Raw genomic sequence first — 17,410 nt, forward strand, 5'->3', positions numbered from 1 at the left:
AATACATAAATAAACAAAGTGATCACAGTATAAAAAGTTTAACTGGTATCAAGAATTAGTGATAAAAAATTTGAGCATATGTAGTCCCATGACCCAGCTCTTTTTCTTCCTAAGAAACACGACAAAGTTCTTGATATCTCAACAAATGTTTATATTTATTGTTGGTTTCTTGATATTGCTTGAACTAAATCATTCTTCCAATATTAATCATACATTAACTGTCAATGTTAATTATTCATACAGATACTAAGCAGATCTTAAAAGTGGGAATCCTTAAAAAAAAAGATAGCATAGAACTTTACACATGTAATCTTCAAGAATTTCTCAGGTAGGTTTTGATCATACAAAAACATGAACCCCACCCCCTAAAAAAATTGGGGGATCGGTTGTGAACAACAAATATTAAACAAGAGTTTGTTTATTACCCTTTTCCGCTTCTTCTCCAGCAATGTTCTCATAAATATTGTCCACATCATCCAAGGGTACATCAGAATACACAGTCCCGTTGGCTACTTGATCAAGCTGTCCATTGTCCATGTACACCAACCTTGCTTTCTTGACCTCATTAGGAGGCAGAGGTAATGTCCTGACATAGCATCCCTCTGTTACATCAGGTTGCGAGGATAGTGTCAGAGGGGCGTGGTTGCATAACGGCTTCTCATGCCTTACATTATGACCCCACGTCTTGTTCATGCAACACATGTGCGATCGTGGATGCTGGTAATGAGGCTCTAAAGAGTCAGTCCTCGCAGGTGGGTGCGGCTTTGGCGAAGGTGGAACCAGGAGCTGTGAGTTAAAGTGGGCGGGACGCGCACCTGGACGGACTTTCTGGTAGTGGCCGAGGTCGGGGTGGTAGTAGTTTCCAACGGCTTTTGATGATGCGGTTGCGAGGCAGTTCTCGGTGGTGTAGTCTGATGAAACAATCGTCTCGGCCGTAGAGATGACGGGTTGACTGTCCACCGGGCTGTTGGAAGAATGATTGGCAGAGTGAACCACCACGTGCAACGTCGCTTGTACTTGCTGCCTCTGTTGGTCACTTCCTCCGCGCTCACTCTCGGGCAACTCATAGACGTTCAAGGTATCACGAGAGGTACGGAGTGTGCTGCATCCTTGCGAGTGAGTGTAATGAAATTCAGACTTGGTGGTGGCACCATGATGGCAATGAGCATGCGATTTCTTGGATTTCTTCTTCTTGCAGCCACAAATAACTGGTGCGTAGATTGCAAGAAGTATGAGCAAGAATAGAGACATAAGTACACAAACGATTAGCAGCCATATTGGCCATAGCCTCCATTTTCCAGGACGTTTGTTGATTATGATGTCGGTGTCTGGAACAGTAGGGAGCTCTGTTCTTGTCATAGCATCTGTCGGTTTCCCAAGGATGTTGCCATTCAGACTCACGACTGTTGTGCTGTTTGAAACTGTCCAGCCATTGTTGGACAACTCGCACACAATCTCTACATCTATCTCACTGTAGAGGATGGATAGGTCTGTCACGCGTAGAGTACGCCCGTTATTCTCCAGGATATATCCAAAGGTTCCAGGACGGATAGGATCCTGGTTGACATACCAGGTAAAATTATTAACCTCACGACTGAAGTTGGTGCTTGGTCCACAGGTGAAGCTCAGTTCTATCATGTCCTGTGAGCGAGGCTGACCTCCCGTCAGAGGAAGCGTCCCGCTTTCAAACTCCTGCCACACCTTCTGCAAGTTAGAGTCAATCTGAACGGGTGGCGGAGCAGCCATTGCCACAGGATCAACTGTACAGTTTCGTGGAATCAACAGGGCATCACCTTCAGCTTTGCAATAAAAATGTGATAGATTTTCCTGCAGTGTAACCACAGTTCTGTGTTTAGCGACAATCTCGTAATTCCATGACATCTCGGAATGAAGTCTCTGATCTCCTTTATACCATGCGAGCTGAACCGGAGGTGACCCTTCTGTTGAGCGACAAATCAGTTCAACCTCATCTCCAGGCAACAGTAACCCATCCCTTTTGCGTACCTCACAGATGGGGTACTCATCTGAAGGAGCGATGAGGACTTGAAGACGTGCTGGATCAGAGGTCAATGTATCCTTATGAGATGGTGCGTAACAGGCGCATTGGTACTCCCCATCATCCCATGAGGAAACATTGACAATGCGCAGGGTAAAATCACCTGCTGAAGTGTTTCCTGGGATCGAATAGCGCTCACTGACTTCGGAAGGGATGCGTGGCATGAATTCCGCGTTCCTGAAGAAATATGTCTGCATGTCCTTCCGGTACCAATATACGTTACATATCCCAGGTTGTTGCAAGACGCAAGGTAGCCGCACTTCTCGGCCCTCACGAACAGTCACGTCACGTGGTGATATCTGAATAGATTCTTGTTGTCCCATCGTAATGGAAACACAAAATGTCACCAAGACAGAGATGGTTAGAGAATTTCTCAATGAAAATAGATCCATTATGACGCAGTCTTCTTTCACAAAGAGAAATGAAATTCAACATAGAAAGAAGTCCCGGAATAAATGATCACTTCAAATCAATATCCAGCAATGTGAGGAAAAGAACAAGTTGGTGATCAAAACTTGATAGGGCAGAGAGCCTCAGTCACTTTAGATGGCTCATGTTTGTACAATATAAACTTTCATTGTTTTCCTTGTGATAGCTCCAGCTCTTGTGTGGTAGGTTAATCCAGGTCACTCAATCCAGCTTGATGGTAAGTGCTTCCAAGGAACAGACCACATCATAAGCTCCAGACCTGTGCAAAGAGAACCAAGAGGACAGTTATAGCCAGTTTCACTTATCACTTTAATCTGTTTGCAGTAATGATTTTCTCTCAAACTGAACACATGTTTCAGTTATCAAGTATTTGATAGGACAAGGGGAAAGGATGCTAAGATAGTGGAAATATTGGAATGTTATAGCAGGGATGTGAGAAGGAGAAGGTCCCTGGTTATAGCATGCAAGTTATGCTTCAGTCTTGGTGAAGACAGGAAGCACATGACAGTCCCATCTACTACCCCATCAGGAAAAGTATAACATGAAAGTGATCAGTCAGTCATTTGAAAAAAAAACAATGTTTTTCAAACTTCGTAGGATTTCTTCCAATCAAAATGTAATTACGAAAGAGTTTGTGAAATGGTTGAAGATAAAGGATCATGATTGATGCCCAAATTGAATTCAAACAATTCAATGGGGTTCATTTGAGAACACAGTTCAGTATGTCTAAAGGTTTTCATTCAAATTATATCATTTCGGATGGCAGCCAGGATAGGGATAACAGAAAACTAATTAAGTATTTAAATTAGTGTTAGCAGTTCTCTATTCATTTTACAATGCATAAGAAAAAGGTAATTATATCTCAAATGGGCAAATGTAAAGAAATAGATTACAAAGACAGATAAATAAATGAGATAATCTGTAACAAAAGTTTAGTTAGGTAATTATTGGTCCAGTATTTTCTTTGAAAAATTAATGACAAGATAAGGGTGTAACCTGATCAAATAATTTGGAAATCAGCAGGATATCTGTTCAAATTACAAATAAAAAAGGAAAGGATATTTTCTGAAATTGCAATAAAGCTATCCAAGACTATTAAAAAATACTCATAAATGTGTAATATTTCGTCGTATGCACCACGAACCGTCCTCTCTGCGCACTTCGATGCGCGATAGCGCACTGTATCTATTCCACGAACCGTCCTCTCTGTTACGATGCCCACTGTGGCATAAATAATTGATTTCAAGAAAATATAAAGATACGGGATGAAACCTTAGAACCTGAACTTTTGAAAAAAGAAACCGGTAAATAATTGGCTCTCCTTGTAGGTGCACTTATTGCTGGTTTTAAAAAAGCTTTCTTTAAATGGGTTTTCTGCAAAACTAACTTTCGCATCGAAGTGCGCAGACAGGACGGTTTGTGGTGCGTGCGACGATTTGTTCACCTTTGGTCTTTGCATAATGAATATTCAGGTGTTTTCAGCCAGCTTTGTATTTTTTTAAAGGAGATTCAACCAAACATAAGGAAATGGTCATTACCTTTAAATGTTTTTAATACAGTAATCTACTTTAATAAATATTATTTCAAAACATCTTGATGATACAGCTCTCATCTATTTTGAGAAATTGGTTTACAAAATTTATGTTTACACTCTCCATATTAACGGGGGAAGTGAAACGTCAAGCAGGCGCGAGTGATTATACATTTAAGATCCAAGAGTTAGGGTGAAGTATTCCAAGAATGCTCTTACCATCAATCCAGAGGACAGCTCTCTCCAATCAAAGCAGAAGGCAGGGTAATCCTTTTTAGTAAGCCGGGGTTCAAGTTTGTTCCGAGAAGCTGAGATTGGGAATGGCTTCAGTGTGTGAGATGGGATTACAGGGGATAAGAAGGTCCAGTGATCACGAATTTGATACTATCAAAGTATCAGATTTGTTCAAAAGTCTTGTTCAAAGTTTTGTTCAAGGTTTTTAGGTTAAGCAGTCCCTGGTAATGTTCGCAAGTCAAGTAATTTGAATGATTAGTCCTGTTACTGTGTACAAAAATCAGCCATGGCAAAGAAGCTGGCTTCCAAAAACTGGATGTGATAAAACAGGATGCAGATGACCTACATGTATAGCTATCTCATCTGTGAATGATATCTATAACGATCTATGAAAAGTTTGAATCCACTAGCCTTCTTTGATGCAGATGCATCAATTGGTGATGGTGCACAATATGGAGATGAGAGAGATGTACCTGGGACAGAATTTGTTTTCCTATAATATTTTGCTGCCGAATAGGGATTCCAGAATTCCAGTAATGTATTGGTATATTCATGTACCATCCAAGGCTGTTATTCCCTGATACTAATGAGCTTTAATTGATGGTGAAGCAGAAACCTCCAAACATAACCAAGTTCAGTTCTCCAGAAGGCAATAGACCAAAAGGCGTACTAGAGAGCTGGATGAAAAAAAATTCAAGTCGAATTCTTAACCAGCCTATAAATGTCAAGAACAGATTTTCTGTCCTAATGGCTTTTAGATTTCCATGTAAGGCACAGATTATGTCCAATTGTGCTTCCCTTTTGGTGGTAATCAGTCGCTCTGCTGTCAGATCTATCAATGATTACAAATGCACATCAAGCTCCACTGCACATGCTTATCGCTCTCCCAGCTGAAGGTGTTTTGTGGAGATCCATGTAAAGTTGTTGTGGAGAAGTGAATTTTTACAACTTGTTTCCGAAGATTATTTCCTTGCACCACAGCCCACCTCAAGTTTGTTGGGAAACGAAATTGAGGAGAGATGAGAAGTGTGAGGGGGAGGGTAAAGAAAGAGTTTACCAGACTCCAATGTGTGCTGGTGTGTATGGAAGCACTCTGTCCAGACAGTTTCCTGTGTTCTGATTGGCCAGTTGTGGAAACTTTCATCACTACTAAGCCCTAGGCCCCTCCTCCTCCTTTGACTTGGCATAGTGTGTTAGTCTGTTTTGCAGACCCTATGTTCTGATTCGTGGTCTTTGGGGAAAATGCTTTTTTTTTGGGGGGGGGGGGGGTATTCTTATAAACATGTATTAATTTGATTTTTTTTAGGCTAATTAAAGATCAGAAACCTCAAAATTTCTTGGAAGAATCCTAGGAATTGTTTATCATGTGAACTTTTCAAACAATTCTTTTACACTTTACCATGATTTTCCAGATAAAAAAGCTACATTTACTTGGATGGAGTTATTCTAGGACCATCTTTTATAAATTGAAATTTGTAATTTTGGGAGTAACTATACTTGCTTGATAAATTGTTCTACCTGAAAATATTTTTTCAGAAATGAAGGTTATACAACTTTTGAACCACTGACTTTGATGAACTCCGATTTAAAGATTTTTTTATTATTTATTAATGAATTCTTAATTCAATTTCTTAATTTCATTTGTATGCCTATTTAAGGCCTGGTCACACCGCCCGAGCGTAGTTGGAGCGGTCTTGGAGCGGTAGGGAGAGAGGGTCGAATTTCGCTCACAAAATTGGGGAAAAAATCGAAAAAACAAAAAAAACAATCGAAATCGAAAATGGTGAACGGTAGCGAACGGTGATGATTTTTCTCTCCCCTCCACGACCGCTCCAACAACACTTGGGCAGTGTGACCAGGGCTTTAGTATTATTACTATTATCTGTTGTAGTGTCTTTTTTCCTCCGCCCAATATAAATAGAGTATGCAGACACAGACTACTACTTTACCTGTCTGGAGGTTGTGAATGGCGCATGTGTGTGTGGTCTATGGGAGGGGAATAGGGGATTCAGAAACCAGCTGCTTACATTGGTATCTGTGCATCAAACTGTCAAAGAATTATCCCCTTTTCTTGTCCAAATTGAGATATATTTCTCCCTAACCATCTCAATCCTTTGTTGGCCAATTTTTGACAGGTGTGTTCGATGGTAGATACATTTGATGATGTACATGTAATTTCCATATTAGCCATAGGGCCAGGAAACAGAGGTTGAAGGTGCTAAATCTTGGATGCTAAAGGATTCGGTGCAAACACACATATACTTTGAGTTTGGATATGAATATGTATTTCAATTGAATTAGAGATCTCACAGTTTGGTCCAAGTTGTATTTATTAAAAACACACACTTTTGCTTTCCACTTAATAGGCCTATATATGGAAAACAATGTATTTCCCACTATTACCTTCAGGCATATAATGTTCAGTAATTGAGAATGATTGAAAACAAATAATGTTAATTAAATTATAGTTATAGATGTATGCCTACAGTAATAAGTAAGAGCATGGAGCTCCATGGTAATAGTCCAGGTCCTATGCCATAGCTTTCCAATATTCATGGGGTGTGTGAATTGACGACTATTACAATGTCAACTTTTAGGGGATTTGTAATTACATGCCTCATCTAACACATCAACCTATAGTAATCCGTCTATAACCAGGCTCTAGTCTCAGAAGGCTGTAGTCTTATCACAATTCCTTCAAAAATAAAGCATGATTTTCTATCTTGTGATTACATCCTGTAGCTAGGTTGAGTTTTAAAATGTCAGTGTTTTTTTTTTAATTGACAAAAAATATATATTTTTTAATTTACCCTGCATTTCATGTTCATGTAGGCCTAGGCCTAATTGCACCACTTTGATAAAGGAATTTGAATAGCAAAAGTGCTGTTATACTATTTAGCCTTGAAAAAGAAGCTTCGAAAATGGTAGATTTTGAATTGATGTAATTATCAATTTGAAAGAGTTATAATTTTTGTCTCACCTGCGAAGCAAAGTGAGACTATAGGCGCCGCTTTTCCGACGGCGGCGGCGGCGTCAACATCAAATCTTAACCTGAGGTTAAGTTTTTGAAATGACATAACTTAGAAAGTATATGGACCTAGTTCATGAAACTTGGCCATAAGGTTAATCAAGTATTACTGAACATCCTATTAGAGTTTCATGTCACATGACCAAGGTCAAAGGTCATTTAGGGTCAATGAACTTAGACCATGTTGGAGGAATCAACATCGAAATCTTAACCTGTGGTTAAGTTTTTGAAATGTCATCATAACTTAGAAAATATATGGACCTAGTTCATGAAACTTGGACATAAGGTTAATCAAGTATCACTGAACATCCTGCATGAGTTTCACGTCACATGACCAAGGTCAAAGGTCATTTAGGGTCAATGAACTTTGGCCGAATTGGGGATATCTGTTGAATTCCCATCATAACTTTGAAAGTTTATGGATCTGATTCATGAAACTTGGACATAATAGTAATCAAGCATCACTGAAAATTTTGTGCAAGTTTCAGGTCTCATGATTAAGGTCAAAGGTCATTAGGGTCAATGAACTTTGGCCGAATCGGGGGTATCTGTTGAATTACCATCATAACTTTGGAAGTTTATTGGGCTAGTTCATTAAACTTGGACATTAGAGTAATCAAGTATCACTGAACATCCTGTGCGCGTTTCAGGTCACATGACCAAGGTCAAAGGTCAATGAACTTTGGCCGAATTGGGTGTATCTGTTGAATTACCATCATAACTTTGAAAGTTTATGGATCTGATTCATGAAACTTGTACATAAGAGTAATCAAGTATCACTGAATATCCTGTTTGAGTTTCAGGTCACATGATCATGGTCAAAGGTCATGTAAGGTCAATGAACTTTGGCCATGTTGGGGTTTTTTGGTGAATAACCATCATATCTCTGTAAGTTTATTGGTCTAGTTCATAAAAATTGGACATAAGAGTAACCATGTATCACTGAACATCTTGTGCGAGTTAGAGTAGTATTCAAAGTCAGCACTGCTGCTATATTGAACCGCGTGATGCAGGTGAGACGGCCAGAGGCATTCCACTTGTTCTTCATTCTTCATCACCCTAGCTCCTCCTTCAATCTAATATGCTTTTCACACTGCATTTCCTTAACGCTATACTATCCTTAACCCCATACTATCTGCTCAACCGTGGTTAATGCCTCAACCCCGGACTATCCCTCAGCTCATGAATATTGATGATTTTACCATACAGAGCGTGATTAACGTGCAATTCGACTTCTATGATTGGCTAATGCTTAGCCCCACTTTCCTTAGCCCTGTTTCGTTTTCAAACTGCATCTCTTAGCACCCCAATTGTCACATAAGCTGGCTAACCCTGCTTTTTTGCAGGGCCAGATAGTACCGTACTATTTACCGTGCTAGCCCACTTTGCTAGCCCCACCAATTTCCCAGGGTTAAGGAAAAAAAAGTGTAGTGTGAATAGCATATTATTCTCCCACCACACACACCCTCCCTCTGTTGTGAAGAATAGCTATTGCTGCTTCTACTGTGTTAACTGCCCCCTTCCCCTCTAATGTTGTGATACATGCTATCAAAGAAAGAAAATAATGATTTGTAAAATAGTCTGTGATTACAGACTGTCATTCCATTCATGTTCAAATTTGAGCCTGTGCATTTTTTTTTTAAATCCAGAAGTCATGTTAATCAGATATGACTGCTCTTATAACCTAAACAATTCTGTCAAACCCCACCCCCTCTAATGAATTTCTGTGAACCAAGAATATTTACTACACACCAGCAAAGTGGAAGTTGCCGTTTGTACATGCAGTGAACTTTTTTTTGGGGGGGGGGTTAATTATTTGGCATCTGTAGCAGAGGTTCGTGAAATACAATAGCTAAATGATGGTAAAATATAATCAAACTAGTTGGCATGTCACTTGTGATCATCCTGCAGATAGAGGAACAATGTGTATGTGTGTTAATGGGATAATGATGATGACAAAAAGAAGGAGAAATGGGTATTTCACTGGCTCATATCTCAGGCCAAATAAACAGAGGAGGGGGAGAGAGGATGTTTGGCCAATAAACTAAACATTGGGGGCAGGAAGACAGACTTGAGAATGTTTGTTTATAACTTGTGTTGGGGTGTAGTTGGACTGTTGGCAACCAAAATTGTGAAGAAGTGATTGAGCCTTTTATAGTGTAAAGCTCCATAGACACATGAACATGTAGGTGCCTAATTAATATGATTATCAATATTCCATTGTGCTAGGCATTAGCCAACATATTTCGAATGGTACTCCTAGCTTATTTTTCACCCCGAAATGCTCAAAAGAACTCTGGAAATAAAAACTACACTGTGAGCAATTAACCATTGTACTGATTTAAACGGGAAGTTCACCATGACAAAAAGTTAATTGTAAAAATAGCAGGAAAAAATGATAAAATATATTGCCAAAGGTTTGAGAAAAATCCATCAAAGAATAGAAAATTTAGACTTTTGATTTGATTTGTGATGTCATGCAAGCAGCATTCCTACATAGTGAATGGTAAAAATCAATGAAAATGTCATTTTCTCAGAAAATTGAAAATGTTTTTACTGTACATTCAGTATATCAATATACAAATAATTTTACACCCATTCCTAAAATGAAAATAAACAAGGTCATCACAATCTATTATACAATTGAGTTTGAATTTTATACATTTTTATCACATATGGGGCAGCTGCTCATTTATGATGTCACAAATCCAACCCTTGAAAGTTTAATAGCATCCCTAATCATTAATGGATTTTCCTCGAAGCTTCAAAAATATTTTTTTTTTCATTTTTCTGCTATTATTACAACAAACTTTACTTCAGGGTGAACTTCCCCTTTCTTTAAGAGGTGAAAAGTATCACTGGTATTAAAGTGAATAAAAAAGAAAGAATAATTTTGCCTTTTTCACAGTACTGTTGGACTAACATTAAAATAGTATTTCCCCAAACTCCTCTGCTCTTTCTGGCAGTATTCAATATTCAGCTCTAATCTGGCAATTATCTGTGCAGAATTAATGAGGAAGTACGTCGGTAGCCGTATTTGAAATAAGGAAGGAAGCAATAACACTGCATGTGAAATCAACATTTGGTGCATACAATCATAATTCAATGAATTTGGGTGCAGTAGTAATTATGAAATTAACATTTTGAGGTAAAGCAGAAGTAGGTCATAAGACCTTGACATTTTGCAAGAGTGCTGGAGTGATAAATAAAATTGAGCTTCTGAATTCCCCCCCCCAAAAAAAATGATTTATTTTTTTTACTATAGGGATAATTCCATGGCTACAGGTAGGTACACAAATCCACAAAGTTGGCAGTCTACTTCAGCCTAGGCAAAATAGCTTGGAAAATATGATTGTTCCACTTCCAGTCAATTTTCTATTTAGCGTGCTAAAAATTGAGCTTTAGTATGGTAGAAATGGCTTGATTTTTAAATGGTTTATATGTATTTTACATGTATATCAATTATCAAATATTATTTTGTTTTTAGGGTTTTAATACTGTACATAGGCCTATATTAGATTTATCTCCACCCCCTTGAATCATTGTGATTTGTGTGACCTTGATTTGAAAGAGTTGTGTATGCTGGAGTTGAATATCCAGTTAAGTAGTAAAATACATGTATCCACCCAAGCTAGCTCAGATATAGTAGATGCAAGATCTCATTCATTTGACCTTTGACCCCATTTCTGGTCATTCTCCCATTGAAGGATAGACCACATAAGATGGAGCAACATGAATGTACCCTCACATAACACTTGGCTTCATCTCATATGACAGGTGTAATAACACTCAAGGGTTGTTACTCTTCCCATTATATCCAACCTCCCTTCCTAGTCTGGACACTCAGACATCGCATTAACACTTGTCCATCATTTGCGTTTTTTTTTGTAATGTCTAGCATTGTTGATCTACAGTTCGAAAGAACATCCCTTTTTCATGGGAAATGTAACTTTTTTTTTTGGGGGGGGGGGTTGGTCATTGGCAACATCGAATTGTAGAAAAAAATCATTAAATATCTTTAAAAATCAAATCAGGGCAAAAAGAGAAGAACAGTATTTACTCCCTTACTACTTCAAGGTCAAGTCCACCTCAGAAAAATGTTGATTTGAATCAATAGAGAAAAATCAGACAAGCACAATGCTGAAAATTTCATCAAAATCGGATGTAAAATAAGAAAGTTATGACATTTCAAAGTTTCGCTTATTTTTAACAAAATAGTTAGGCTATATGAATGAGCCAGTTAGGCCTACATCCAAATGTTCCAGATGTACATAACTGGATGGTAGTTAAAAAAACTAAAATTTGGTTTCTTGAAAGTTTGTTTTCACAGGTGAGACCACTTATGTCATATTTCGATCTGCCATTATAGTAGGCTTATATTATGTTGTGGAGGGATCTTTGCAGATAATGATGGACAGAATAGATTACCAGCCACGCCCAATCAGTCTGTTTCACAGATAAAGCACAGAAATAGTGGAAACACTACTCTACTTTTTGAGTCACTCTGTTTTGTGAAGTCCTGTCTGTAACCACCCCCCTACATATATCCTTTGAGAAGATAGCTTCTACAAATTACACTGGAGGCCTATAGGCTGACCTATCAAGATCAGGTATCTTTGTTGAACATGACCAAGGTCGTGAGAATCTGCATGGACAGGTCTCATCTTACACCACCATCCAGACTCACCCAGCCAGACAGTATCCTGTCTACCAAAACTATTGGGGAATAGTTCTTCATCAGTCTGACTGAGATTTAGACATTTCTATTTCTAGTTTAATAAGCACTATTTGGGATTAATTAATTTTCAAGATTTAAATAATATTCAAGAAATTCCATCACCATAATATTGTCAAAGACCCAAAGTAGGGGAGTTTTCAGTGAATCAGCAAGCAGGGAATGTCACCTTGGGTTAAGGAGCATACGTGTGCAATTTCAGTGTCTTTTCGAAGGTCAAAGTTCTTTCTAATTAAGAAAAAAAATCAAACACAAATAAGAGCATTTTGTTGAAATCAGATTACATTTCATTTTTTTCTTAAAACGTCACAAATAGCTAGGCTTGACAGCTCATAGGTCTATGCAATTTGTAGAGTCGATGACATCACACTCAGTACTTTGTATGTATTTAATATTATATGAAACATAAAATATTTCAATTTCCATAGCTTTCGACAAACTTCCAAAATGGTGTTTCACAAAAAACACGTTTTACCTTATAGGAGGAAATAATGAAAATAATAAGTGTCTGGTATCATTGATTCCCTCAGCATACTGCCTATATGATGTGCATTAATTATCAAATAGCATGCTATTTTGCCCCTCCCCCCCCAAAAAAAAATACTTCGGGATTATAACCTTGACACCACAAAAGAATGGTCTAATGAAGCTCTGACTTCAAAATATTGAGTTAATTGCATGTACAGCAGCAATTTGACACCATGTATTACAAAATTGAAATTTATTCAACAAATTTGGCTAATGAGCGGATAATGAGAAGAGACCTTCAAATATCTGAAGTTCAAGTTTTCATCGTTCCTCCCCTAATTACTTTATAGACAGGTCATTTTGGAAATGTTTGGCTTGTGGAAATGGACCTTCCGATTTTCAAGTTCAACTGTTCTCTTTGGTCTTAAAATTCATGAACAGATGGCACTTACAACCCGATATACTCCCGAGATATGATTTGGTATTTGAATGTTCTTGACAGAGAGTATTTGAGGATATCAATGGGTCCAATACATATGGGAGTTGTGACTTTGGAGGGATATGGAGTTGGGCCGTAGTGGCTTTGAACTGACTAATTTGGGACATTTGAACCGCTGGGATATGGCAGTAGTTTTATGTCTGGGGATTATTTCATGAAACAAAGCAGTCAGTGATGTTCACAGACAAATGTTATAAGCTTCTGAAATGCTTGCATCTGATTGGCTGAGAGCATATTTGCCAATGAAAATCACTGGCAAGATGCTTCATGAAACAGTTCCCTGTATTGATGACGTCGGATACAGTCACCAAGACAGAATAAAGATTTGCAAAGTTCATTCACATTGTGATAATTTCATAGGGAGCTTTTTTTTGCTAGGTACCAGGATACTGCATGTTCGGTAAATGCATGATAATTATTTTTTTGAGAATTTTCAAAGGTGTAAATAAATAGTTGTATCTAATATTAATTTTTGTGCCTCCCTGACTTCAGATTTTTATTTGAAGCCCACAGAATCGATTTATCTTGTGCACACATACGGCAAATGTGCTGAAGTTCGACCAGGAGAGTAGGAGACACATGAAGCTAATTTTAGACGTACATACACTCTTCTCTGGTATCACTGTCTGTTTAACTTCCTCAATTCAAAGTAATTATGTTATTTTCAAGTATGCGTAAATGTGGTATTCTGCTTAATTTTAATAGTCTCATCATGTTTCCTCCTCTGCCTGTATTGGTGTTGGTAATATAACATCCACAAATGAACTAGGGTATCATAATTTGTTTTATGTATGATTTGAATTGTTTGATTTACATGTTTCATGTTTTATCCTCAATGCTTTTATCAATACTCAACACTCCTGAATTTCCTCAACTAAGCAATGTAAACACCCTTAAAAAAGGCGGTGCTGCACCATCCCGAGTTTGCTCAATCTCGAGATTCAAGAAACCCCGTCTCCACCATCGCAAGAAGAGCGATTCTTGCTTGAGCGAGGCAACAAGCCCGATATTCCGAGCATGCGCACTTTTGATCGTGGAGTTTCAACGGCCCGCGCTTTTGAATAACTTCCCGCGATATGCAATCAAGTACATGTACTCTTTTCACTAGCACTTTCGCCGAATTCGACCGTTGTTATGCAACAATCCTCTCAGCTCAGCCGCGCTATAATAATAAGCGAGTGAAGTATTCTTCGTTTAATATGATGGCGGAGGAGGCAACGACAGAGGGGAGAGAGAGAGGAGGAAAGATATGCTATTTGCTCACATTTTGCGAAGGAATAAGACGACACTGCTGAGTGTCAGTATTGTTATTGACTATGACCATCGTTGATACTGAGCGCCTCCCCATCGGTCTGGTCTCTCCCAAAATTTAATCCATTCACTGGGGGGCTGGACACCATCGTTGCTGATTGGGGAATTGATGAACGCTATTCGCGATAAAGTTGACTTTCGCATGCGTTCGGTACAATCGCTATGTGTTTATGTTTTGACCAAGGCGGAAATGGAACGCGAATTGCATTATGGACTGAAGGTCATGAATAAATTAACCCGAGTGCGTCTGCACCTACGAATTAGCGCGATAATTCGTAAATAGCGTGCTATTTTGCAAATAAACCCGAGTTGACTTGGGATTGCAATCTCGAGATTAATCCTACGAACTAGCGCGATAATTGCGTCTGCATTACAAACAATCTCAAGATTTTTCAGATCGGGATAATTTGCCGGATCAGAAATAGCGCGCTAATTTGAAAACTCGGGATGGTGCAGACGGCCCTATTCGGTCCAGTCCCTGTACTTGTAATCACCTCCTTACGCGGTTTCAGACCGCCTTGAAGTTTTTCAGTTTAACATATTTTCTGATCAGGAAATTTACCCTGATCAGAAAATACCAGGTAATTTTGGCAGTGTGAAAGCAAATTATGTGTAATCTCCCAATAAGAAAATACCCGCTAAATAGTAGGTCAAAATTACGAGAACTTTCGCAGGATTTTTCCAAGGTTGCAGGTATTTTGGCAGTGTGATAGCAAAGTACGGGAACTTTTAACCAAGCGTGTAGCTGGGCACGGGCTGTTGAGCTAGCAATTTGGAATCTCGCGCCTTGCTTGTTTATCAGACCATACTGCACATAGTCGGAACTCGTTTCGGTGCGGTGTGAATGTGGAAATAATGAACAGGTATTTCATAATTATAGCCTGAAAATATTCTCAAACTTTAACTGGGATTCTTGTGATTGAGGCAGTTTGAAACCACCTCTTGTAATCACTTTGCAGGTCATGAGAGAGAGAGAGAGAGAAAAAGAGATGTACAGCTACATTATACAGCTTTCATCGCTTTCATCTGTACTTTTTGTTCATCTCTTCCTCTGTATACATGTAGTCTAACCTGTCTCATCACTCACTAGGTGAATAACATATCTTTGTTCGACCATCCTAAATCTCCAAAAACTTTTCCCCAAAAGTCAAAGAAACTTTTTGTCCCAAATGAATAAGTTCCAGAGGTTTGGAACGAACTTCCTGCAATACATTAAGGAATAAATTAGGATCGGTTTCTAATTTCAAAAGGCCAGCCTAAGTAGTTCGCCGCCGCTGCTGGTAGGACATAGCGATGGAAGATGATATGTTTCCGCTTCATGCAGGATGTACAAGGTGTTGTTAAATTGAGGTGTTGATAACAAAAGACATTAATTACCCAAGAAATTATTTAAGATAAATTGAAAGTAATGACCCTTTAATCTTATCTTTCAGGATCCTTAATTTATGTTTCCAAGTTTGCAAATCAAATCAAATGCTCAAGCTTGAACAAGTTCAAGTCTGACAGTGAAAGGGACTTTCTTGAAGTTGAATTATACTTAGAATAATTCCACTCCTCATTATTGGAGACTTCTCAAATTTGAAATTCAGTAGTTTTCTGATCTGTATTTGAAAATATACTAATATAGGCCTATTTCTGTTTGTATAGGCAGTTTCAAAGTTTTGGCTGTAGAAAACTCTATATCCAGAAGTATTACCATGTTATGTTGGTGCATTTTATAAAGAACTTGAAGTTTCTTTTCTTTGGTGAAATTATTAATCAATCATTCCACCCCTCCCCCTCTCCATAAAAAAGAGAAAGTACCCCAATTGATCTGCATGGGTGCATTTATTCCAAACTCCACGGTTATGAATATGTCATATCTCTATGGTTATGAACACAAATGGAAAGATACAAAATATTAATCTCTGCTTACTCTTTGATAACCTTAGTCCTCTTAAAAATTAAAGAGGGGAGGGGGTGGTCCTGGGCAGTGTTGAAACAGACGCCATCAATAAGTCAGTGGCGTCTGATATGATACTAATATCCATTAATCTAAATTTATAGTATTTATAGAAACACTCCATCAGAAGGAAGGCTGAGGTATGTGATTAGCGCTCTACTAGTCTTCCACCCAAGTCTCACCAGTCCCTGGGATGAGTTCAAGCTATTTTTTCAAAGCTACAACCTCCAACATGGCTCACCATCAGTCAACCATGCTGGAAGAAAAAAGGAATCCAATTTTCAAACGTTGAAATGCAAACATTGTATATGACTTGGCTGTCGATCTCGAGCTGCCATGATTCAATTTTTTGGCTTAGCCACAGTGGATTAGCTGGAAAAAGAAATTGAATGTTCTATGAAACCCACAGGCCTATGACTTAAAGAGAAGATACATGAATAGACAATGCTGCATGATTTACAAGTGGTGGAAAGTGCCCGCCAGATGTCCTTGACAGTTAATGTATGGAGTGACTATTTGAATCGCATTAAAACATGCGTGTTGTGGTGAGTGCAGCATTTGTGCACATCAATTTGTTGCAATAGCTTGTGTAGTTATATTATAGCAACTTTAAATTATATCATTTTTCCCATTTTGAACAAAAAATGCTTCTTCCATTGTGTATGTAGGCCTACATGTATGGAAGTGAATTTAGCCATGCAATTGGCCTCGTCTGTGTAGGTTTCAAAATAGAATCCTGGTGAAGTTTCATCCCAGAAACATCCAAACAAATTTGGTGCTCTTCCAGAGGCCTTTGGCTGCATGTTGGGTAATAAATCTCCAGTGGTTACGAAGGAAGTGTTTGGATTGTGGGTATGTGCCAGTTTCACACTGATAAAACAAGCGAAGAGAAAATCCAAAGGAAAACTGTTTTTACCAGTTCGGCACGTTTATTTTAAAAATAACTTGAAGTATTGATGTAGGGAGTGATAATGCAAAAGTGAATGTTCTGTATTGACATTCAAAGACTGTTGATATAATTGACTAGATGGGACAGGCATGCATGTATTTTCTTGAATGAAAGGGTTGCTCCTGTAAACTCAAAACCTTTGCAATGATGTATATTAAGCCTACAGTATCTTTAGTTTGGTATTAGAATGGTAAATGCCCCAGTTTGATGGTCTGGGTGTTTAAAAAT

At 38.4% G+C, this 17,410-nt stretch overlaps 1 protein-coding gene across 1 annotated transcript; it reads right to left on the reverse strand.

Moving 5' to 3' along the window:
- Positions 1–364: 364 nt before the first annotated feature.
- LOC121413650 lies at positions 365–5,835 on the reverse strand. Its single transcript, XM_041606562.1, has 2 exons — positions 4,236–5,835; positions 365–2,744 (listed from the first exon to the last, which is right to left on the reverse strand). Exon 2 carries the CDS (start codon positions 2,446–2,448, stop codon positions 403–405), a length of 2,046 nt encoding a protein of 681 aa, XP_041462496.1. The 5' UTR covers positions 2,449–2,744; positions 4,236–5,835; the 3' UTR covers positions 365–402.
- Between the last annotated feature and the right edge of the window lie 11,575 nt (positions 5,836–17,410).

Source organism: Lytechinus variegatus, chromosome 4 (genome assembly GCF_018143015.1).
Source record: "Lytechinus variegatus isolate NC3 chromosome 4, Lvar_3.0, whole genome shotgun sequence".
Classification (NCBI taxonomy): Eukaryota; Metazoa; Echinodermata; class Echinoidea; order Temnopleuroida; family Toxopneustidae; genus Lytechinus; species Lytechinus variegatus.

Bases quoted from the DNA above. Each gene is read 5' to 3' on its own strand.
- LOC121413650 (XM_041606562.1), bottom strand. From the start codon at position 2,448: ATGGATCTATTTTCATTGAGAAATTCTCTAACCATCTCTGTCTTGGTG.